Genomic DNA, 25,297 nt, shown 5'->3' with positions numbered 1-25,297 from the left:
AAAAGATGTAATATATTATTTATTTTTCTATCATATTTTTCAAATCATGTTTGGACAATGAATGTTAAATGCTCTTTATCCCAGCCAGTAGTTCAGGAAAAAAAGGGTTTTCAATCAGCAATAACAGGTATTATTTTGGCCACAATGGGTAACTGAAACAAGGCGTAAACAGAAATATTATCATTGAAAGGTTTTCACAAACAGTTCCATCTGTTTGTCCATCTGATGAATGAACAATATTCACTGACCTTTTTACTCTGTTTTGGTCCCCACCAACTCCTGAGAGAAATATAACAGGCTTTTTTGGCTGCTAAATGCTCCACTACACTCTGTTCACTAGTCGGTAATTGTGTCTGTCTGATGTTCAGCTGGGCACACAGTGGGTTTTCAGAGATTTCCGACTAAAACATTTTCTAAATTGGTCTACTTAAGTCCCTGGAATATTGAGAAAAATATGCTCTTCCTCACAGTCTGAAGTCATAAATGTCAAAATGATTATTGCTCTAGTCATGTTAATAGTTTTCTAACCTTTTTTTCAAAATGTTACTTTAATTCACGACAAGACACCTGGAGAGTTGTGTGCTTCAAAATGCAAATGACGGCCTGCAGTTAAAAAAATAAAAACACTTCAAAAAAAGCATTTAGATTTGTTTGTATTCTTCCTTCCTATTGTAAGCGCCTTCAATATTCAATCCACATGTTTTCACACATTGATTTCATAAGTCAATCATTGTAATAATTACCTAAAGCCCTCCTTCTTGCTATTTCCATTTTAAAAGAATGTCTTTATAATATTGGAGGATCCGGTTTCCAAATTGTGGTCAATAGTTTCATCTTATCCAGTTGACTCCAGCTCCTCGCTGCAATTGAGAGGTCGAGTCTTACGTGTTCGGTGGCTCATCAAAGCCTTTCAGAGAGCAGTGGTTCGATAGCTTGTTAGTATGCCTGACAGTTTCATGACAGAGCCTGAAATGCAAAAGCAGACACACTCACTCTCAATATAAATCTGTCACTTTGTAGACTTGCATAGCATGTGTACAGTAGTCGTTGCTGTTGTAGTGGTTATAACTCACCCTGTCTTATGTTCCTCTGGGTACAATGTGCTTTTTATCTCCCTCAAAGTCTGTGCCGCTGATGGATGTTTGGGGAAGTCTCAGCTTACTGTGTGTCTCTGACTGCAATTATGCCGCAAGAGAAGCAGGCACAATTGAGTTCAATGTGTGCAGGAAGGAGAGACAGAGAGAGACACACACATAGTTTTAAGCTTACACAGCATAATCATTACTGAAGTAATGCAGCTCACCTTTGCTTCACCTCTATGAGCCCCAGTCTTGTCAGGAAGGATGGCATCAGAAGGACATGTGTTTGCATTCAGAATTTCATGATCAGGCATACTCAGAGGGTCAATCAGGACCTCATAGGGGACTGCAGGATGTTTCCAAGAAGAAGAGATGTGGACGCCCCAGCTCTCAGACTGCCCAAAGGTCCCTGTCGACAGAGGACAAAATGTTCCATTTTAGTGTTTTTTCCAACTTGTGCGGCATGGTGCTGAGGAGATGTGATCGAGTCAAAACTGTGGCTTTCTAAAATGTCACAATGTCTGAATCCATTTGAAATCTTTTTTTTTTTTCTGTAGCACAATTCTTACAAACCCACAGGTCAGGAAAATGCCCTTTATATCTAAAGTGTTATCAAGCCAAAATATTCTTATTGACATTTCCAAGTTAGATGTGCTTTTAATTTCCAATTTCCTTTATTCTCTCTGTCAATGGTAAAAGCTAAATGTCATGCTTGTTAACTTCATATGAAAAATAACCCTGATACTTAGGAGTAACTTACTAACTTACAAATACAAATGATGTGACGCACACATTAAAAGGCATCTTCTTTCTGCTCAGTTTTCTTGCAGAAGCTATGGACACAGTGTTTCAGTCGGTGGATCACACCCTTCTCATGGCTGTTTAATAGCATTTAGAGAAACACTGCAGAGATTCATTGAGAGTTGGAGGCTGGACTATCAACAAGGTCGGTGACAGACATTTGAAGGAATAAGTTCTACATTAGAAATAAATTATGAGATTCAGATGAGAAGATTAATACCACAACCTGTAGGTTGTGCATAAAATATGACACAATTATGAAGCTACAGCTGCAATAACCAGTTAGCCTAGCTTTTCAAAATCCCCAAGGAGCTACAATGTGTGTGAATAGGTTCTTGGTTCTTATTTATATGTTACATATATGTATTCATTTACAATGTTATGGCTTTAAGGTTGGTCCTGAATCTAAATCTAGTTTTGATATGTTTAGTTATTAAGTTAATACTGTGCTTGCATGGTGCATGTTGCTAAATTAAGTCATTAAAATATAACTGACACGTGCCAGGTATTATTGTAGCGTTGGAGTGCCCCAGCTCTCGAGGCAAAATATAATTAAACCGCCATGTAATTTTCTGTGTGCAGAGTACTTGACGGGTGCTCAAAGGTGACAGGGCACATACACAATGCAGAGTGAGTGGAAGCATTAGGAAACCAACAGCTAATTTTTACCCCATTGGGATAATCAAGCAAGTACCGTCACATTGAAATGAACATTCCCTCAAATAACACTGCACTGCACTATGATTAATGGCGTTTGCATGAACATCAATAATGTCTAGAAAGAGTGGATTGACAGAGGCAAAATGACACCCACCTATGAATTCCCCATGTGCACTCCAAAGGCGCACTGTGCAGTCGATGGACGAGGTAAGCACCACTTGATCATTGTCAACAATCTGCAGCCTGGACAAGAATAAAGAGACATGGGATGAAACGAGAGAAGGCATTTCTGGCAGAACACCCTAAATCATCCACTCTTTTGGTACGTCTGATGGCAGATGCACCCTGGGCCGCTTCTCACCTATACTGAACGTCTGTTTAAAGACCTCCCCACACACCGTTTCTTCTACACGTTGTTTGTCTACTGCAGCAGAAGGACGCACTGCTGCTCCTGCTGCCAGTGACACCCTCGACTGAGAATGACTGTACCCACGGGGGCTACCAAGTAAACAAGCAGCTAAAAGATAACGACACAAGGACAAGTCTAATTGCTGTCTGACAGCAATTACCCGATCATTTTACACTTAAGAAAAGATTAATTTGTGACGGACCCATAATAAAACATGTTGAGTATTTTACATACCCAGTAATTCTGCCGGTGTGGGCACGCCAGAAGTTTTCAGCTGAGAGAAAGTGAAAACGACAAACAGGAACAATCTCACAAATGGTATTTTGCATGTTCTGACAGACAGTTTCTCTTCACAATTGCAAAAAAACAAAACAAATGCAGCTGACCTCTAAGGGACTTTTGCTCAGGAGCAAACTTCTCTATGTTGTACACGTAAATGTAACCAATTCGGTCAGCAGCGTACAGCAACGTGTCCTTGTCCATTTTAGCCAGTTTTGTAATTTTTTGTTGGAATTTAGACTGCAAAATGAAGAGAGAAAGGAATACAATGGTTAAGATAATAATAATAATAATAATAATAATAATAATAATACTTAAATCTGATATATAACGCTTTTCAAAATGCTCTAAGACGCTTGAATAAGATTGCTTTTTTTTAGTCATAGCACTGACATCCTGAATTTTCATGTTCATTATTCATGTTCATTTGGTGATGGCTAACTGTTTTCCTACTTGCAGATATACATTCAGCCAGATAATCTGATATGGAACAAATTAAGATCAACTAAAAATGCCATAATTGTTAAGAGCCATTGTTACTTTGCGTCTATTTGAGGATAACACTTTATGTTTAATAGCCTCAATACACAATTTCTGCTTTCATAGGCATGTGTTTTATTTTAGCTTCATGCCCTTATCTATGCTCCTCCGCTTTCCAATATATAGGGTCCCATAATGCATCTGCAAGGAAGATATCTGCTCGTCGTTCAAAACTAGAACCAAGCATAGAAACAGTGCAGCACAAATTCTTTTACTGTTTAATCAGCAATTCTGAAGGTAAGAGAAAGAAAATAAGTTGAAGAAAAAACAGAGAAATGCTGTTGAGTTAAATATCTTACAGCGTTGAAGCTGCCCACGAATTTTCCTCCGCTGAGTACGTTCCAGAGATTTACACAACCTTTAAAAGCAAAAATGCGCACGGTAATTAACAATATAATGAAAGGTTACAAAATGCATTCATGCACGGTAATTAGTGCTATTCATAACACTGACCCGTGGCTCCAGAGGACAGCAGCACTGTAGCAGAAAAAAAATGCTGTAACTTGGAGTTCTTCAGGAAAATGATGCAAGGAACACTTGTATCCGGCTCTGTGTAACAGGAAACACATAAAGTAAATGTTCTAATCACGAGTTTTTATTGAATGTCTCCGACATTCTCTTTGCTCCAAAATCACCTTCAACCTTCTGGTTGTCAGTTACAAAGGGGCTGACAAACCGACACTGTATACGTCCAGAAACCACGGTCCACACTATAATCTCTCCGTCATAGCTGCTGGTGGCTACGAGAGATGGAGGACACTGCGCCACACACAGGATGTCCTTCTTATGGCCATTTTTCTGAGGAAAGACAAAGTGTGTCTCTAAACATCTGCAGGATTAAGCGTTCATAAATTCAGACAGACAAAAATTCCTGTCTTCAAGGTTTATTATCACAATATGTGCTTTAAACATTACGTCAAACACTTACTGATTACTGTGAACTGATACTCAGAGTATTCTCAAAGAGTTATATAAGGTAACGCCTAATTTAGTACTAATAGTAGAGATTCTATGAAAAAAACAATCCTTGCGAAGAAGCACTTTCCCCAACTATTTTTCTTTCACCATATCAATTTAGAACAAGTATAACACAGAACAAGTGAAGTGAGGTCAAAGGTCACCTGTCTGTCCACAAAACACTTTCACAAAGAATTGTCTCTGGCGAGCTACGGAGTCCCATTCAAGAGCTAAGACAAATTGTGTTGAAAAAGGTTATGGCTCATTTTAAGCCATGGACGTCAGAGTTTCCACTTTCGTTATGCCATTTTTAAACCCCTGAGCGAGCCGACAAGCCAAACATTACTCCTGCCACTGTACTTCACATTGATACCGTGCAATTCATCTGGTGCGTGATGTGCCTCTTGCTTTCTTTGACCTCAACAGGAATGTGTTGCTAGGAGTGCTGCTGCCAACAAGAAACTGAACACAAATCAGGAGAAGCAGATGGCAGGTTTTGACATAGCCACTGATTGGTGGACTAACTGTAAATTATATTTTTAGACCAAGCTAAATATTTTCGCTGACCTGGGCTATGAGTTAAAAAATATTATCGAGATGCAGCACAACACTGGCCATCTGGAGGAAACAGAAAAATCCACAGTGAATCCGAGGCTAAATGGATAAGGAAAAAAACAATGTATTTAGACCAACCCATTGATCTTCCTCTTGCAGGCCATTAATGAAAAAACTATTTGAAAAGACGGCTCTATAGATAGTCAAAGGGGTCCCTTACATTCTTTTTGCTCTGTTAATGGGTCTCTTTGGGGGTGAGTGTAACCATCAGCCATGATAAAAGAGATGGAAGGGGACTCGGCGTCGACTTCTTTAATGGATCACGTTGTGACTGCGAATCAATTTTTCCTCCTATAGCTCAAGTCGAGAGAGAACTTAGCCCTGCTGTTATATGTCACCTGACCACTTTATCCAGGTAAAGCCAGAAAAAAGAAATTGGTTGTGTGATATTTTAAGGGGCATTTAGCTCTCAGCGCCACTGTGCCTTAGTGTGACCAGTACCCAAGGATTGCTTAGAGTCAGTCATCGATGCAGTAGTTGTTTGCCTAATTATACCTTTATGAAATATTGTTGTCTGAAGGTTAAGAGTTTCTTTCACAATCCACCAAATATATATTTCTAAATGATAAGAAATGAAATCTGTAACGAATAGCAATTTATTAGCAGTTACTGGATTACAAAACTATTAAGGGGAACAATCATCTACATTGGGGATTTTCTTTTAGATACATGTATTGCTTTTGGGATACACAATAATGAAATTGCTAATTCGTGACACCATTTTATATGCCAACAACAAGGTATACAATATTGAGGTGACCCTGACAGACGTTAGGAGGAGTGCATGGGGCATTTGGTGCACACCTTTCGTTCTGAACTGAGTCAGTGATAAAGGCATTCCTACATTTCAGTGAGAGCTCAGTCATAAATGACAGGTATGCTGACAGATCAAAGCTTGGCTGCACCGGGACTGATACACAAAGATAAGCTGTGTGATGTGAGGACACATCTTCATGTGCTTGAGAGAAAACTGTAATTACACTATATACATTTGTGTATACATGGGTACACGGGTTGGCAAGAGACTTACACATTTTGAAATATGTCATTTCTCAAAGCTGAGCAAAATGGAACAAGGGATGAGGAAGAACAAACGCGAGACACGGGGGATGGGGTAAGTTTCTGCATTAAAAGAAAATTCTGCAGGTGATGCTTCACATAGAGTAGAGATCAGGGAGGCTTTGAACTCTCTGAACTTTCCAGCCAGTCAGCAAAAATGACGCGTAGGACCAAAGACTACAGTGTGTGTGTGTGTGTGTGTGTGTGTGTGTGTGTGTGTGTGTGTGTGTGTGTGTGTGTGTGTGTAATATGAACTAACAACTATCAGGGAGGCGTTATCTTTCCAATTGTGAAGGTTCATTGAGGCAGAGTATGCTGGACAGCACTGACCGAGCACTCCTACTACATCAAACACACTGTGCACTTGCTTAACGTGTTTTTTTGATTAAGCATTCAGTTCACAACAAAACACCCATTTTGTCCTTTTGTCACTTTCAACACAGATAGCTGTGGTTTTAGAAATGGAAAAATAATGGATGGTCCCTTCCAATTGTTCTGTCACCTATTCTGCCTGGAAGGAATGTCATGTGGGAATACTAACTGTCAGTCGGAGCCCATTGTTATCATTTTGGTCGCCCGAAACATCATTTTTTATAGTTACTGTCAAGACAATTTTCTGTTCATTAATCACCAGATCATCTTGCCACGCAGGCTGCGGCCTCTGGACATGATGAAGGTCCTCGGGCGTGTCCTGACAAAATGCAGACGCACAGTCAGCAAACAGCCCATTTTAATCAAAGAACGTCCTCTTAGCACATTCAAATTCTTTTGAACCATACAATGGCGAGAAGTGTAATCCACCATGCAGCAGCAAAACATGTTTGTGATAATGAAATTCAAAACAGGGCAATATAAGCGGCATGATCTATCAGTCTTTGTTTATTGTCTTTGTGTTTTTTTTGTTGCTGTTTTAGAAAGGAGTTCAGCTAGTAATGACAATGTAAACAAAATGTAAATGGATGCAATACGATGGACGGATGGAGGAATTGGAGTGATAATTGGACTGGGATTTCTGAAACATAACTGACAAAAAATATCTAGTGTGTTTTGTACTCACTGGGTAAATGTATATCTTCCGATCCCGGCCGACAGACATCACATAGCTTCAAACGTAAAATTACACAAGCTCAACTTGGATTAAAATTCATACTGAGCATACACTCGCAAAATATATCACATCATTACTCACAAATTCCTGTGAACTTGCAGAAAGATGCAGTCGCACACTTCGTGACATTCACCCTCTACAAGAAAGATTGGAGGGGATTTTTTTCACAATGACTAGATAATATAGTATTTCTTTTTCTATTTCTTGTTTTTTTGTTCTGGTCTGAGGAAGTAATGCAAATGTACTTACCCTTCTTAAGTGTCTTTAGGCACTGACCATTGTTAAAGTTCCAGATTTTTAAACAACCATCTCTTCCACCTGTGATGAGTCTGCAAACACAAGAACACGCTGTGGGATGAAGTAGTGAAACATGAAGTAGTGAGCCACCTCACAGGCTGCTTTGTGTGCCGTACCTCCTTCCTTTGGGGTCAAAGGTCATGCATGTCGTGGCGGACAGATCCTTTGTGCCACCAAATTCAAAAACTTGACGCCCAGTGTCAAGATCCCAGACTTTCACCACCTAAATCAAGCCCCATTTCAAGTTAATTTCACAAATAATGCACTTCAAATAAATATCATTGTGTCTGAGACATACCTGATCAACTTTACAGTGGAAATGTGATGTTGCAAAGCACTGATTTACTTACAGATCCCTCAGTGCAGCTGACAACTTGACGGAACTCCTCGCTGTATCCGCAGCACATTACAGTCTCATCGTGAGAAACAGTCAGGCGTCTGTGAAGCCGTGGCCTTACAGAAGCAGAAGATAATACAACGATTAATAGGGGGATGAGTGTGAAGGTGCTGCAGTCATCGCCGAAGAGGAAAAAAAATCGAGAAAGCGAGATATTTAATCCTTCAAAAGCAGCTGTCTTAATTCATAGAATTCCTCAAATTGTCATGCTTACGTTAGTTAATATATTTTTAAGAATATCTTCTGAATTTATTGGATTATTGGAACCTTATCTTCAGGGAGAGCACGGCCATACGGTCTGTTGCAATGTAAAAGCATTTCATAGCAGAGGAGTACGAGCAGGCAGACATGTCGCCATGAATCCCGCTGGCTCCGGGCTCTGCTGTAAACAGGCAGTGCTGATCTTGAAGATCCCAGATCTGGAACGGCAGCAGGTGAACAGCGATGAACAATTCATAGAAATAAGGAAAAAAGCAATACCACACGGAAGAATACCTGCATTTCAAGTTAAGTACAAGTGAATGAGCAATACTTTGCACCCTAAAGTATCAAAATGCTATACAATATACTTTTTAAGCATGACATCCTGTTTTTGTTATATTATACTATGGTAGCATTATCCAGTATGCAGTACCTAAACACTGTTAAACTGCAGTTGTACGCTGATTTGTATACTGCTGTATTATAGTTTAATCTGTTTCATAAACTGATTCTGCATTTGTCTTTACAACCTTTATCTGAAAATGATCAAAATAAATATAGTTGAGTAAAAAGTCCGATATTGTCCCACTGAATTGTACTTTTACTGTGTTGTCTCTGGACACCGAGAAGATCTGATTGTCCTCTGACAAGATGTGGAGGTGGACGATGGGAGCAGAGTGGCCTTTTAAAATACCGGTTGGTTTCCTAACAAGATAAACAGAACCAAGTGGAAGTGGCCTTTTAATTTAATGCTAATCCTCTCGCAGAAAGACCTCAGAAATCTAAACTTCTGAACTCACCCAGAAAAGTGTGGGTTCCACATGCGCACGAGTCTGTCCATGCCTCCAGTGACCAGCAAGCTGTGCCTCTGACACAGGTCAAAGGTCTTGACACCTTTGTAGATAGTGAAAACTGTCTGGTCACATGATGCCCGGAGCTGTGGAGTCCAGCTCAGTTGGACCTTCTTGGTTTTACCTTCATAGCAGACCTCTCTGATCTCACTCAACTGCTGCTCAGCGTCTGTTAAAGGCAGCACACAGCCTCAAGGAAAGAATAAAAAAAGCGTATCATTACAAGGCCCGTATGAGAGCGCAGATCAAACATGCTTTCTGAATCAAGGGGAGGTCATCATCAGAACAAATGAGCAAGGCCGACTGCGCACACACACGACACATACACACACGCGCTGTATTCATCAGAGAATTTGAGGTAGACGAGTTATGATGCATCATCCCTTACAGCTCTCCTACCAGCCTCATGTTCAGCACCAAGTTTAATTGCTGCACACGGTATAATGAAAGGACTTGATACTTCAAATCATCAGCATTCATCATTTCTTATCTGGAATCACGGTCAGGTCACGATAACAAACGTATTGGAGTGTTTGATATTGTCCTGATGCTGTTCAACATAGGCAACAACAAAACCCCGAAGAAAAACAGATTTACCTATAACGAGGGAAGAAGAGTCTTCATTTGATGAGGAGACAACAGCTTGAAAACCTTGAAAATATTTTGCCTAAAGTTTGAGAGAAGAGTTATCGCTCGGTGTATTTCGGGGGTTTTCTGCTCAAAAGAAAGGTCAAATGTATGGTTACACAGCTTCTGCAGATATTTTAAATTGTCACATAGCTGACCTTCCTCTCTCAGGGAAGTGTACACACAGAAGGAAAGGAGATATGTTACCTGTGTCACCCAGTCGTGATGAACCTTCCACCTGACAAATGTCACATTGGGAGATAGCGCTGCATTGTCAACCGCTATGCTGGGCATCGTTTCAATCTTTGGTAGTTTATTCCATAATCTAGCAAGAAAAATGAAATTGAAATAAACAAGCAGGTCTGAAACAGGTTCTACTTCCATTTTTTTAGTACTTCAGAATCATCACTGTGAAAGGATACATTCACACACACACACACACACACACACACACGCACACACACACACACACACACACACACATATATATATATATATATATATATATATATATATATATATATATATATATATATATATATATATATGTGTTTTATTTTTTTTCAACTACAAATCTGAATTACAATATTCATATTATTCACATTACTGAATTGGAGAGTAGATATTAAAGTACTTTTTGTGATTGAAGATGAAACACATTTCTTTATACTTCCCTTCATATCCGTCATATGATAATGAATATTTCTGATAATGTTTTTTACATAATGAAGAGATTACTATATAATAATGAAAAGAACCAGAACTTTTGATTTAAATCATGAATGAGAATGGAAATTCAAAAATAAACCGCGGCTCTTTCCCACAAAAAGAGTAGTCTTCGTCTTATTCAGTAGCTCTGTTATTTTTACAGTATTCAGTATTTCAGTGTTGGTATCTGCACATCCAATTAAAAGTAGAAGTAAAATCATGCCACGGCTGTAATTATCGCTCCCTTCATTCAGTGGAGCCTCGCATCTGTTACTTAAATAGCACAAATGTTAGTTTGCTCAGGAAACGACCAACAACAGCTGCAAAAGCATCTCACTTATAGGAAAGGTTCTGGTTTTTCACTGACAAATTCCTTTTCATCCGTCAAAACAAGATCTCAGAGGGAAACAAGAAACAAGAAACATCTAATAGCGATTATGGTTGATGTCTCTCTCTACATGGGTTTTGGTCACCCTGCTGTACAGGAAAAGAGTCTAATCACTGACTTTGAGTATGTGGCAGAATATTGCTGGAAAGGATGACGTAAATGTTACTGTTTAGGAAGTTTATACTGTATACATATGCTAGTAATACCTTTATAATGTGTTTACGATACTGTCCTTTACTGTTTGAATAATACTGATAACAGTCTGTACTATGATTAACTAACCTTTTATTTATTTATTTCACCTTTATTAATCAACTCCAATGATATCCATCATCATATGTGCTCGAGATGCACCGATACTGATATCGAATATTGATCTGATACTGTCTCAAATTTCTGGATCGGGCATCGGTGACTATGGGCTGATCTGCTGGATACCAATATAAAAAAATAAAGTACATTTATGTCTACGGATTTGGCTTTACAAAGTTAGGAAAGCAATGTTTAAGTCAAGCTTGGTCTTGCTCTACACAAAAAGAATGATCCCATTTACTTCCACACAGTGAGGCATAAAACTTATTACTGGTAACTGATCGGCCGATACCCAAAGTCCAGGTATCAATATCAGCATCGGGACTGAAAATCTTGGATCCATGCATAATATATGCAGGAGTGACCCGTCTCGAATGGTTGTGAAAATTAAAATGTACCAACGCTGCATCCCTGCGCATAACAAGTAAAGACCGTTCGAGCAGATTGTACAACGTGCAGCGACAAGTCAAGTGAAAGAAGATTGACTGTGTGTAGTGAGTCTTTAGAAAAGCACAATTACCTGAGGGTGTCTCCGACAGAGGATATTAAAATGATAGTCACACATCCCTGAAACACAAACACCAAAATGGGCCACTGCCAGTTGTATAGCCATCAAGTGGAACATCATTAACATTTGTTTTGTTTTATAATTGGATCAGGTTTTAACAAAAGGACCTACGTCTGTGTCTCCATACAGGATACAACATTTATCAGGGCCAGTGTAGCTACATGAGGGAGGAAAAAAACAAAGCATAATGGTGACCTATTGTGACATTTAGTAGATATGTTAACATACAATTTTGTTGCTCACCCATAGTCTAATGTCAAAGGCACTGTGTCTAGTGCATTGATCTGGCAATAAGGCTCCAGAGAGGAAAGCTCATACAGTTGGATCTCCCTGTCCCTGCATGATAGCAAAGACACGCACAATAAACAAAGCCAAAATAGTTTGGGACCTGCAGTTAGTGTTACGTACTCAATACATAATGTGCTCTTTAATCCATTGTATTAAAACATACCCTGTTCCGATCATCAGCTTGTTGAACTCTGTCATCAGAGTAAAATCACTCGCCCACTTTGACTTCCTGTTTGCAGGTCCTTCATTCTGTATGAAATGAAGAAAATGACGTGTAGAACACGTTCCACGTTTTTTTATGATGGTTTTATGACAACAACATGAACTACACAATGTCATATCCCATTTGCATTCACGCTCATTTCATTTGTGAATATTATCTTACTGACAAAAACAAGTATAAATATCATAAACGTGAGTTTATCAAGTTGCTCATCCTGCTTTACTCCGTTGTTGTTAAAAGACTATTGGAAAAAGATTCATATTGACACAAAAAAAATGAGGAGTGACACCAAACTTATCCCTAGAGTGTTCAGATAAATGTAACAACGGTTCAACATACAAACAAGTGTTTGGTCTTGAGTGGTTTGGGTTCAGGGCTCCAGCAGCAAACCACTCCGTCCTCTCGCACCGATACGGCGGTGCCATCGAGGGTGGAGTGGATGTTGACGATGGGGACGCTGTGACACGGCGCCGTCATGGTGGCCGGCAGAATGAACGCCACCCGCTTGCTGCGTCTCGCCGCTTCCTGCTTCGCCTCGTAGTTCTGCAGCATGTGTGTGCAGAACTCACCCTGCGTCACATGACCTGCTGTCAGGTTCAGGCTGACAGTTTTCACATTGTCATCACGATTACATGAGTAGGTTTGGTTTGAGAGGTGCAAAATGAAAGGAAGTGTGTATATTGTTAATTATATTTCTGATGTCAATCTAGAAATGAGGAAATTAGTTAGTTAGATCCTGTTTTCCAAATGAATAACAGTCTCATATGAAATAGGAATTGTGTATAATTGTTGTATTATTGAAACGCAAACCTTCCTTAAAGTCAGTTTTTTTGTTGTTGTTAATTGAGACCTCTTTTTTTGTGACATAAATATTGTATGTCATCACTAAATATTGAGAGGTTCTCTACTGTCTTTTCTAATATTTAATATTTGATTGAAGTTCAATTATTAAATAAAAGTCGGATTTTGAAAATCGAGCCTGACGTGTCTCCCCCATCGCCAGTGTTAAATACACTCATGCATATGAGTACACTTGTAAAATGTGTTATTTGGCTCTTGGAATGAAAAAAAAAGTAAATCCATACGCCAGTGTTACGCCAGACATCTGGAAATATCTTCTAATCACTTCTTTAAAATTCACAAACCAGGACAACATTTTTCTTCCCCACAATCCATACAGTCTGTCACAATTGAGTATTATCCAGCTGAAAAAAAACAAACACTGACACGATTATTAAGTCGAGTGTCAAGAGTCAATAGCAATGTATTACTCGGGAAACAATCAACTTTGTACCATGTGTTTTGCCCAGTCGACCAGGCACGAGAACAGCTGATGTCTGCTTCGTCTGAGTTACACTTACTCCTGTAATCCAAACTGAATTACAGTCGCTACAATAACCCTGTCACATTTCATAGTTGCCTAACTTTTATTGCAAATTTCTGGTATTAGAATGCATGAGAAGTGTCATAACACTGAGGCAACTCTCTAAAATGAAAACGCTGCATGCTCTATAAGTAACACATATGAATGTCATCTCACCCATGAAATCCTTCCTTGGCCTGAATAATCAATCTTCTTAAATAAGCCTTGAATCTGCGCATTGCTCTGTGAAATTCAAAGCACAAAAGAATAAGGAACAGAGACACTTATTGTGAATTAATCAGGCACTGTACTTGCAAAGGCTTGTCTTCAATTGCAAAGATGTGAGACAGCGAGAACACAGAGATGAGAGAATCGGAGAGAGAGTAAGATATAAAGAGGAATGTCACACTGTCTTACTGTCTTAGGCAAACCCAGACACTTCTTCACTATGTGTCCAAAATGATTTGCATCAATGGATCTCAAGCCACCCGTTTCAAATTCCTTTACAAGAGAAAATCCAGTCAAATCTTCCAGAAATGAAACACCAGACTGACAGTGTGTTTTGAACAAACAGTACCTCAAATGTTAGTTTCAATTTCTGGAGGTTGCCAAGTGTTATCGTCTCATCAATCTGATTGGAGGGAGGAGAAATTGTAAAATTGTGTAGCGAAATGAGCCATTTAATAATGCAGGTTGATGAAATACATTCAGAAAAGAGCACAATGCACACTAATACCAGGAATAATATCCTCTTTTTTTTCTTCAGTTCACTCACCAGGCAGTTCATGAAGTCTGAGAGCTAGAGAGGAGATATTAACACCATGTAATTATCAACACACATGATTAGGGCTCCACCTGTGAATTCGAATGACGGTGTCTGTAAAGGCCACTGCGAGCTATCGCCGGCTGTACCCCTCTACGATGCTCGCACAAGGCCAGATGACTCTGTTAATGGCCTCTCTTGAATTTGCCGCGGTTTCCTAGCAACGGGTCCTTGATCCATGACACTCTTTGATCTATCATTAATAAATAACAGGGGATAAACAGCTTAATTCCTCAAGGATGTAACTAGAGTTGAGGTTTCCCCACGGTAGCTGCTGAATTGCAGAGATAATTGTTTTTATCAGTCAGCGTGAGGGGAGTGCTAAAAGTGTTCACACACCCTCGACTCCTTCCCCAGTCCCTTTATTAGAGCTGTGTAACTTTGAACTCCTGAGCCTTTTCTGTCTAATCTGCCACGGCACATTGCTCATTACATTAAGCAGGAGAGTGTGACTGACATCTGCAACAGCAACTTCTACATCCGTCCATCACTCCTGTCAGCTGAGAAGCTCAAATTTGAATCTGCGTAGGTCCTTTTTAAGTAGTTGGCTCTGCAACTCTGTTTGTTTTACTTTGGCCTGAACCATGGCCGCCCCCGGCTCCGGGACAGATTGTCCTGCCTCGCGTGCTGTCATGCTGCGAGGACAAATTGATCATCAGCTTGATTTAAAAGGGCCCTTTTGGCACGACCTTACATTCATTCTGCTGTTCACCTTGTGAGTGAGAGATGCTTCTGCTGGAGTTGAGTTTTAGGGAGCTGTAAACGGTGACACTATAGTGCCACCTTGAGGCTATAAGCCGTAACTTTAACAAAGTACTTCGATTGGGACATCTACTGTCATCTATCGTGGCACTGAAGTGATCTAGATTTACTTTTCACATGCATTGATCCCATTCATCTGATTGAGTAAAGACGTTTTGAGAACTGTACCTCAGGGCCGCAGAGTGCGCGAGTGGAGTCAAGGCCGTGGCGTCGTCTCATGATCTCAGCCTCTCGTCCCGCTGGGACCGAGTGTCTCCGGCCGTTCCGTCTCAGCAGCTCTCTGAGCAACCATTCAGGCTGCTCTTGTCTGTCCTCGCTGACACGCCTTTGTCTCGGTGCTGAGAAGCTATCCTTGACTTTCTCACCCCAACGACTTGGTCCCGTCGCCCTGCTCCCTCTACTTAGTTCAGAGAGGATGCTGGAGGGTTTGAGATATTGTTTTTGATAGATAGATCGATAGGCAGATAGAGAGATAGACAGATAGATAGATTTCGCATGCACTCTGGGGTACAATGCTTCTGTGTAAAAGTAATGCTCTGGTACTCATAAGAAGCATATTAGAAGGTAATTGTTGTACATTTACTTGACTTTTCTTTAAGTGCAGGTGCTCGTACTCTAAATCTATTTACTACCATGCAGTGATCATATGCCAGGTGACCAGACTTTGGGTAAACTCAAGCACCATGACAACAGTAAACATGTTCTGAACAGGACCAAGGCCTCAACTTTCAGTCCCATTAAAACAAAAGAAAATGGAGCCGCAAAGCTCTTTTCTAGTCATCCAACCACTCTTAGTGCTTTAACACTACATGACATCATCCACACACTGATGAGAGGAGCCACCATGCAAGGTGCCACATCAGGATTATATAACATGCATATACACTGTAGGCACAGCTCGGGGAGGAATTCAGGGTTTAGTGTCTTGCTCAAGGTCACATGGACACGGGCTGGCAGAGCCGGGGATCGAAGCACCGATCCTCTGCACCCCTGCCCAGACATTAAAACTCTTCATAGTAAGATAACATTGGTACTAACATAAATGGAAGAATGGTCAAGTCATTTTGGGTTTCCAAAAGGAGTGTTTATCTTTATTTTTTTTCATTCATATTGAATTATCTGATTTAATTGACAATAATTTAGGATAGGAATATATAAGCATTATGCTTCTACCTTTCCATTTTCAGTATTTCTTTTTTTGTATATCAGATTGTGGTTTTACGTATTGTATTATAATCATTGACTGAATAAAACACAGACTGCTAAATTGGAACGAAAGTCAACAAAGACTTTGAAAGAGATTTCCAATGGCGGTAAGGAGAGAAACAGCAAAGCAGATTACCTGGTCACATGTTGGGTTTCTAATCTTCCTGAAGCAGAAGAAGAGCGGACCTTTTTCCCCAACGGCATCTTTGTTAGATGGTGTATCTTGAAAGTTGACACAACATAAAAAGCAGACTCGCGTGTAGCACATTTCCTCAGTCAGAGCTCCAAACAGATGTTAATCAGACAGATCTCACATTAGTCTACCTGACACTCACTCTAACATTACACCTGAGCAGAGCAGGTGGCCCCGTGGTTACTAAGAAACCAAGAGTGTCAACTGAGACTGCAAAACTAGAGACAAGAACCTGCACTTACAGTGAGAGAAACAGCCTTATACGCCTTCTTTACAAACTAAAGATATCTTGCTCGGTTTTCATTCTAATCCTTCAGCGGTTGGAGATCATTTTAGGTAATCAATCACCCTTATTCCTGTTGACACAATGTTACATCATCATTGCAATTAAATGAATAAATGAAATACAAATATGATCATATTCCTTTTGGAAAGACTCAGGAAACAATGTTTCACAATGCAAAACAGAAGAATCAATAAGTGCTTGTGATATTCTGTGAAGATAGAACACATTAAATCAATGCAACACATTGTGATTTGGTTATCAAGCCGCAAACAGACTGCATAACATCAGATAGCAGATTATAGGCACGATACAAAAAAAAGGCTTTTTTTCTCCTTGATTGCTTTGGCACCATTTTAAAAAAAGGGCTTATTTTGTCAAGACACGACACACAATTCACGCAGCCGCACACACCAGGAGCAGAACACCTCTGATCTTTTTCAAAAATAAAACACTTCAAATCTATAGAATAATTTATAGAAAGACATTTTTTGTCATGACACACACATGATTCATACGATGTGATTGTGTTTGAACCACTTCCATCCTGCGCTTAATCTAAAACCCTTTTAACATTTTTACTTTTCTAATGATATAGTCCAGGTTAGATCTTTTTTTCAGAGACATAATTAGAGTCAAGTTAATGAATATTGAGCAAACACAACAGAAGACCCGCACACGGATGAAAATATTATATTATTATATTTTTTACTCTCTCTATATTGTAAAATCAGATAATGAATTCATGCATTTTTACTAAATCAGAACAGAAATCGAATTTAATGAATACTAAAATAATAAGAAAACATTAATTACTTACATTGAATTGTTATTACACATTTTTTAAATAGGCCTTGTTGTTGGATTTTATTGTTGTTGCAAACAGTGTGGTCTATTTTTAGGCTTACATCTTAAAAATTGAGTGTGAAGCAGAACATGTGTTTAAAAGTTTTTTTTAAAATCTTGAGCAAAGGTTTCCTTAGTCTCAGATTCAGTCATTGTGCTTCATTTGTCATTTTAGTTTATTAGCAATTGGAAAAAAAAGGCCTAGAATCACGACAACACACGAGTTCCACACAAAAATGACGAATCAAATAATTCAGAAGGACACATATAATAACAATGTATTATGTTATATGATATTATAATCAGTTGAGCATGTGTGTCTGAGTGAGTGATGCATAAAGTTGGTGCATTAGTGTTCAGACGTTAGCCCGTTTCAATTAATTCAATCAGCAGAGGTTGTGGACACACCTGAAGAAATCTACACGCTTCTGAGCGGGACATTATATTATAACAGTTTTTACCCCTAGCGTGAAACAAAATGACATTAAAACACAAAATACAAAGACAGATAAACAAACTACCATAAGCAATCAGATTTAGAGGGCTCCTGGCCAACTTGATATCACTTTAGTGAGCAGGAATCAAGCCCAACTGCTGGGAGTTTATTCATATTATCCTTTTTGTTTGGATAAGAATTCATCCGCATAACTGTTTTTACAGCTTCCTTTTCTGCAAAGCAAAAATACACAAAACATGAATTACCCATCTGTCTAGAATCAAAATCAGTATGTGACGTGCTAGCGGTGTTGCTTACCCTCCTCGGGTAAAGTTGCGTGTAACTGCTGCAGCTCCTGGGGCAGCAGTGACGTGATCATATGTGTGATGTTAGTGACTCTCTTTCCACAAAACCGGTCATAGCTAGTCAAATAGGATCTTTTCTGCTCAGCGTGTCTCTGCACAACAGTTGGAACTGCAACACACAGGAAAATCAATCCATCGAAAGCATTAGCTTGGTGAATAGCAGGCAGTCTTTACCGTGTTTACTTAAAAACAAATGTGTTTCAGTATATAGTACCTATACCACGACATGCCACGTTAGGATCTGTGCAGCTGTTGTTGCCCAGCAGTTCAAACTTTTGCTTTGGCTGGCGATAATTGTCCCTCATCTCCGTATCAGTAGAAAGTGGTATTCCAGACCTGCTGTGTCGAGTTGCAGGTCTTCCTTCTCCATTAATAATATGATCATGTCCTGTCAAATAAGGGCCACAACAAAAGGAAAATAAAAGCCTGTAGAGAGAAATGTTCTTACTGTTTGATTTGGAAACTCCTGAATGTCAGTAGTTCAGCTGGTCTGACGTGCTTTAACATGCACAAGACTGAACCAACAGACTTGTCATACCTTGAGGCATACTTATGTAGTCACATCTGTAGATGGAGCTGTACTGTGCTGTCAAGGCCTTACGGATCTCCTCCTCAGATGGGGGACATTTCCAAGGGAAGCTGACGTACTCAGAGCTCCGTGCAGCATCCCTAGGCAGCCTCCACTTCATGAAAGACTTGATGTGGACAAAACATCTTGAATTGAAGATTATGATGGACAGCGAGAGGTCAAGCGAGGCGTTCGGCTAAAAATGTAAAATGCAGGCTAACACAGCCTAAATACCAACCTGACTGGGATGCGGGTTGTTTCTCCTCTGCCCTGAGGCTGTTCCTGTGCGAATGCATTCAGGTTTACAGGGTGGCTTCCAGGCAAAGTCCTTGTTGTACACTGTTAAACCAATAGGTCCCGACTGGGAATAGGAGTCTTTAAATGAAGTTGACGTTGGGCACCTGCATACGCATCAACATACACAGTTACACACACATGCATATTTCGTATGCCTATTCAGAACTTCACCAGAAGCCCGCTAATAGAACTTACACCAGAATCTCTGCAGCTGACTTTGGCCGGTAGACGAATTGTCTTCTATTCGATGTTTCATACGGATCCCACCACTGTTTGCCCTCTATGGAAAAATGTATTATTAGAATGCAACCCTTAATTCTTCTTATGTACCGTGTCATTTTGAGCTAAAGACAATGTGTTGGGAAAATGAAGAGTTAAAAAAAACACATTTAAATCATTGAAGCAAACTCTGCAAATGTTATAAATGCTATGTAAACCTTTCTATTGTGACCCTTTCGTTTTTAGCTTGCCTATCTTATTGTTTGACTGGTGTTCAGCTCACTCAATAACAGGATTTTTTGAAATATCTAAAATAACTCCAAAGTGAGATAGCATGAATAGCAGGAAATTATATTTGACATTTCTCCATTTATAATTACAATGCTGTAAGTGAAAATGAAGTGTTATGAAGAAGAAGAAAAAACAAGACGTGAAAAAATGTATCATTAGTCCAACTAAAAATACACGTATCAGAAAATGTACCCGTCTATAATTTGCTTAATTACACAACATAATGAGATATATTATAACACAGTAAACCAAGATGTAATACAAACGCAAGAAGATAATAAGACACCTTCTAAATCCTCTATAACCACAATAAAATGGATTAAATTACCTCCAAGTTTCAATCTCTACATAAACTAACCTTGGTTTAGCATTACCTTTGGTTGCCATTGGTGACCACTATTTTGGATCCTTGTGCGATGGTTGTTTTCAGTAAAATGAAAACCTCTCCATTTCCATTTCTTTCACTTCATTGGTGATTTGTCAAGAGGCCTCGCTGACTGCAGTGGATCCTACATTTGAGCCCCTGTGTAACCATTAGAAAGTTTGGCTTTTAGGTCATGTTTTTATCAAAGCACAGGCAGAGCTGATCCCAGAAGGGTGTTTCTATGTACTGTGGTTATGGAGACCGACAACATCTGAAAGACCGCAGTGAGCTGCTCAGCAGGGGACATGTTGCATAAAAAATGCAACATTTGCACATGCTTTATTTATGTCTGTTACTGAAATAACTAGGTATATTTAGTCGAGCAATTTCATTCCATGGTATAATCTGCAACAGTGATATTTCCAAAAATAAATACCGTACATTTGTTTGTACACAACTATAAATACTGGTTACCCAGTAAGTAAACATTGTATAGACATAGAAAACATATATGTTTTATATACATATACATGTTATGGAATGTTTTGTCGGCCACAAATAAACAACTAATCTATTTGCAATTCATCTCACAAGAAATTCAAAGAAGGAAGTCCTTCAGATGATTTCATGTTATTTTCAAAATTCATTCCTGACTCAGTCCTACTCAACCACACGGTTATCAAATACTCTTAATCTATATTATATAAACCATAAACATAAATATGAAATACAATTATCTCCCCCTTTACCAAAACAGTAGCTTACAACATGTAAACTTACATGTTGATAATTCAGTAATAGCCTATCATAGCGTTAGGCCTATTACAATGTAACGCTCTGAATTAGAGTTACATATTGTATACTTGGATAGTTTGTTGACAATTCTTATCTAAAATTACCTAAATATAATTAGTGAAGTAATTGCACATTGCAGTCTGACACATTTACTCAAGTAAACAATACCATGGCTAATTATTCCACCGCACAAGTCTGCACTTCACTCTCACTATTGTATGTTATGTGTTGCCTTCACTAAAATGAAGGCGTCGGAGGTTTAACATTCAAGTTTAGCGCCACCGCTGATAGTGTTTTTTAACCAACTGTACAACAAGCAGGACTGAGACAGCGAGTGTCCAATAAGATACTCCAAGGAGTTTACGGCAGCCAATGTCCGACAGCCGGAGCCCGACACAGGCACAGAGGCATCCTCGCAGCCGAAGGACGGCGCTCTAACGGTACTTTTCCTTCCATTGTTTGAGACGTACCGACGCAAAGCTGGCTTCCTATAGTGCTGTAGTTGGGGTAAGCATTGCACACGTTGACTTTCTTTACACACTCCGAGTAGTGCGGAACTGCTATGAATAAACCTGTAGTCTGCGTTAAGTTTTGCACAGTATACATCGTCGACCTTGCACAATGAATTGCGTGACTGAGCTGGATGAAATGCTAACACAATGGCAAGCTGTTTGCTTGTGTTAAATCAGTTTCGGTAACCGAGCTGCGTAGTTACCTCCGTTGACATTACCGTCGGCCATGTATAACAACCCAAACCATGTGCAATGCATAGCACCCAATGACCAGCTCCTACGCCTGGGTTACCGTAACGTCCGCCAATGTGTAGGAGCTGCTCGTGACGCTAGCCTGCTACGCTAGCCTCATTGCGGCGGCGTCGCTATCGTAGAAGCTAACGCTAGCTCGGAAGTGAACGTAGGTTAATACCAATGATTGGAGCTGAAGCCCCGGTACTGTTATGCAGGCGGAGCACACACCCCCTCCCCCCGCGTCAACACTTTAATTCACACATTAAATCCAATAATCTGCGATATTCAGGCACGCACTTTGGGGTTAAAACGAGGCCCTTAGATGGCGCGCGGTGTGGTGGCCATTGTTCGCAATCAAATCAGCCATTTTAATAATCGTCTCGTGAAATAACCAGTGTGTCATGCCAGCCCGCTAAAGCTAGCTAGCTTAGCAAAAAGGCTCTCGCCAAAAGCTATGGGACACAAAGCGAGAGTGGTTAGCAGCTAGCGAGCGATCAAATGGTAAGGGGAGGGGGCTAATGCTAATCTAGCAGTACTCATCTGCATGCTATATGAATGGCAGGCGAACGTAACTGGGCAATATAATGAATGGTCCGGTTAGTTATCTCGAGCTCCACTAAGCGTTATATCACCGGGAATGATCGCTGGAAATCTAGTAGCACTTAACGAATGCGTAGTTAAAAATTAAAAGAGGCATCTTGTTGGCCTCGACATACAATGGGTTATTAGTCATCCCAGACGCCATCCTCCCACCTCCCGATTTAAACAATAGATGGAACTGACAAAGCCAGACGTGGCCATTGACTCGGGATGTATTTAGATATTGCTGCTGTATGATTCGGCTTGGATACATGTATCTTAAAAGGTTTTTTAACATCTATTTAGAGGTCCAAGATGGGGAAGGACCCAAGGAAGCCGAAAGGCAGAATGTCCTCATATGCCTACTTTGTGCAAACATGCCGTGAGGAACACAAGAAGAAGCATCCCGATGCCTCTGTCAACTTTGCAGAGTTTTCTAAAAAATGCTCTGAGCGATGGAAGGTAAAATACATTTCTCTTAATATCTGAATCATCATCTTTTTAAAATTATTCTCTGAATCACTTTTTAAAAAAAAATAGCGGATGGATTTTTATATGGTTTGAAAATGCTTTTTTTTTCTCCCCTAAAGACAATGTCACAGAAAGAAAAAGGCAAGTTTGAAGATATGGCCAAATTGGACAAGGTGCGTTATGAGAGGGACATGAAGAATTACGATCCCCCCAAGGGTCAGAAGAAGAAGCGATACAAGGACCCCAATGCCCCTAAGAGACCACCGTATGTACCATGATGAAGTCATTTTATTATTACCAATTGACAACAGGATTATGATAATTGATGTGACAATCTCCCCTCCCTCTCCCCCACCACACAGGTCTGCATTCTTCCTATTCTGCGCAGACTTTCGCCCTAAGGTAAAAAGTGAGCATCCTGGTCTGACCATTGGGGACACAGCCAAGAAGCTGGGAGAGATGTGGAACGGCTCATCTGCAGAGAACAAGCAGCCGTATGAGAGGAAGGCTGCCAAGTTGAAGGAGAAATATGATAAGGTGAAAAGAGAAAGCAGGGGCTTGTTTTTGAGAAATTTGCAAATCATATTTTATTGTCTTTTTACTTTGATGCTTGTAAAAGAGTAATGCTGAAAACACATTTGTTGTGCTCTGCGCAGGATATCGTTGCTTATCGCACGAAGGGCACAGTTGATTCTGCCTCTGCTGCTACAGCAGATGACGAGGACGAAGATGAGGACGAAGATGAAGATGATGACGACGATGATGACGACGATGACGAGTAAACTGCATATGGATGGAAGTTTTGTTTATGCCATATAATTCTAATATACTCAATACACCATCTTGAAACATAAAGACTGAACAAGAACCTGTGTATATTTAATGTTTCTAAGATGTACAGTGTTATTCTCCTTTTTCTTTGTAAAGTTAACACTACATATCTTAAGTTTGAGATTTTCTAGTGGTAGTCGTTTATTCCCTGCCATACTATGTAACAATTTAGGAGGAAAAAAAATTGGTCTGAAAGTAACTAGTCTTTAGGTGTTACAACTCAAAAATTAGATTTCTGAGTTTGTGTATTTTTCTTTATTTTCAGAAAAATATTTTTTTATGTGCTGTCCCAGTGTCTTTTTATTGTTCTTTGAATACCACTCTAATATCAAACACAGCTGTTGACATTCAAGAATGTCTCCAATAAAGGTCGTTTTTTTTAAATATAAGTTTGTTTCTTCTCATTTTAGTTAACTCAACGTATACCAGTTATTAACGAACCCACATGTAGTCAAGTACTCACATGAACAATTCCAATATTCTGGGGGTTTGATGTTTTTTATTTAAAAAGTACAACTGGTGGCTGCACGAGGGATTAAGTGCAAAATGACACCACAGCTCTTTGTTCTGGTTTCTCCTGTCCAATTATAAGGCAACATAGTGGAAAGCTATTAACAGAAATGAGAACTACTAACAGCTTGCTTTTTACTGGAGCAAAGCAGCCTTTGAGTAACCATATGTAATAAAAGAATGTTCAGAAACATGTCTTACTACAAAAATTAGCTGCTGCGTCGTCTGTTGGTTCCAAAAATAGCAGAATGGCTGTAGTTTGGAAAGATGTCATCAATCAGTGCTCTGCGGTAATAATGCATTTACCCAGATATGAAATATGAATTTACAATGGCCTTTTAGTGCATCACAATAAATATAATAAGTATAAATAAACAGTGCTGCAAAAGTCAATAAACATGAATATAGGATAGAAAAGTGCGCAATTAAAAAATATGACAATACATCTGTTATATATTTAAAAATGAAAGTGTTCTTAATGCTTTGGAAATTTGGTTACACGATGAGGTATGAAGCATAGGTACAATGTATGTTAGCTAACTTGTATCCTATCAAATGCTAGAATTCCTCAGATCTTTTTAAACTTGAAAAGTGAGATGTTGCTAATGGTCCGGCGGTTGAGTGAACCTAAGTCCAGAAGGTGGCGCCACGGTTAAGTAAAGTGCAAGAGGATACCAGTTAAAAGTTCAAACCATGGTCATGTTGGTTACTGTGTCATACCCACAGAGCTCAGCCCACATGGACTCTGCTGCAGCATTCAGGCATCATTCAGACATGAATATAACTTAACATTGTAAACAAAGAATTTGTCATTTGTCCCACACTCAATAAATTATTTCAGACAAAAGGTTGCCTTCCTAAAAACCCACATTTCTCATAATCAGTTATCTAGAAAAACTCATAACCAAATTTATGAACTCATTATAGTAAATCCACATATAATCAGCAAAAAACAAGTGAAATGGACTTCATGTTCATCTAA

General features: G+C 39.5%; 3 protein-coding genes across 14 annotated transcripts; 1 reads left to right on the top strand and 2 right to left on the bottom strand.

The window, feature by feature from the left end:
• Positions 1-144: 144 nt before the first annotated feature.
• On the bottom strand, positions 145-14,746 carry wdr95 (WD40 repeat domain 95). 11 transcript variants are annotated; one of them, XM_068585268.1, is made up of 30 exons: positions 14,643-14,746; positions 14,506-14,529; positions 14,308-14,361; positions 14,148-14,231; positions 13,908-13,973; positions 12,707-12,937; positions 12,308-12,393; positions 12,100-12,192; positions 11,968-12,013; positions 11,809-11,855; positions 10,088-10,205; positions 9,851-9,920; positions 9,203-9,443; positions 9,002-9,107; positions 8,469-8,620; positions 8,155-8,257; positions 7,921-8,027; positions 7,757-7,836; positions 7,589-7,643; positions 7,457-7,502; positions 7,031-7,090; positions 4,404-4,566; positions 4,222-4,317; positions 4,068-4,126; positions 3,336-3,468; positions 3,184-3,223; positions 2,695-2,783; positions 1,304-1,488; positions 1,074-1,175; positions 756-966 (listed from the first exon to the last, which is right to left on the bottom strand). In XM_068585268.1, exons 2-29 carry the CDS (start codon positions 14,515-14,517, stop codon positions 1,080-1,082), a joined length of 2,718 nt encoding a protein of 905 aa, XP_068441369.1. In that variant the 5' UTR covers positions 14,518-14,529; positions 14,643-14,746; the 3' UTR covers positions 756-966; positions 1,074-1,079. The 11 variants fall into 11 exon arrangements, with proteins under 11 accessions (XP_068441371.1, XP_068441369.1, XP_068441368.1 ...); XM_068585270.1 differs by lacking the exon at positions 756-966 and adding an exon at positions 145-603 and having other exon boundaries at positions 14,506-14,663; XM_068585267.1 differs by having other exon boundaries at positions 14,506-14,663.
• Positions 14,747-18,361: 3,615 nt separating this feature from the next.
• On the bottom strand, positions 18,362-22,024 carry tex26 (testis expressed 26). 2 transcript variants are annotated; one of them, XM_068584943.1, is made up of 8 exons: positions 21,894-22,024; positions 20,394-20,542; positions 19,705-19,789; positions 19,451-19,613; positions 19,183-19,339; positions 18,859-19,032; positions 18,598-18,753; positions 18,362-18,512 (listed from the first exon to the last, which is right to left on the bottom strand). In XM_068584943.1, exons 2-8 carry the CDS (start codon positions 20,404-20,406, stop codon positions 18,406-18,408), a joined length of 855 nt encoding a protein of 284 aa, XP_068441044.1. In that variant the 5' UTR covers positions 20,407-20,542; positions 21,894-22,024; the 3' UTR covers positions 18,362-18,405. The 2 variants fall into 2 exon arrangements, with proteins under 2 accessions (XP_068441044.1, XP_068441045.1); XM_068584944.1 differs by having other exon boundaries at positions 18,865-19,032.
• On the top strand, positions 21,527-24,194 carry hmgb1b (high mobility group box 1b). The gene is made up of 5 exons (XM_068584945.1): positions 21,527-21,685; positions 22,810-22,965; positions 23,094-23,239; positions 23,337-23,511; positions 23,631-24,194. The coding sequence occupies exons 2-5, from the start codon at positions 22,819-22,821 to the stop codon at positions 23,754-23,756; spliced, it is 594 nt and encodes a 197-aa protein (XP_068441046.1). The 5' UTR covers positions 21,527-21,685; positions 22,810-22,818; the 3' UTR covers positions 23,757-24,194.
• The last annotated feature ends 1,103 nt before the right edge of the window (positions 24,195-25,297 follow it).

This window comes from Clinocottus analis, unplaced genomic scaffold, assembly GCF_023055335.1.
Source record: "Clinocottus analis isolate CAN_PGR_092001 unplaced genomic scaffold, fCliAna1.0.p SCAF_2, whole genome shotgun sequence".
NCBI classification, from domain to species: domain Eukaryota; kingdom Metazoa; phylum Chordata; class Actinopteri; order Perciformes; family Cottidae; genus Clinocottus; species Clinocottus analis.
The sequence above is the reverse complement of the archived record's forward strand: the minus strand, read 5'-3'. Positions and strand labels throughout refer to the sequence as shown.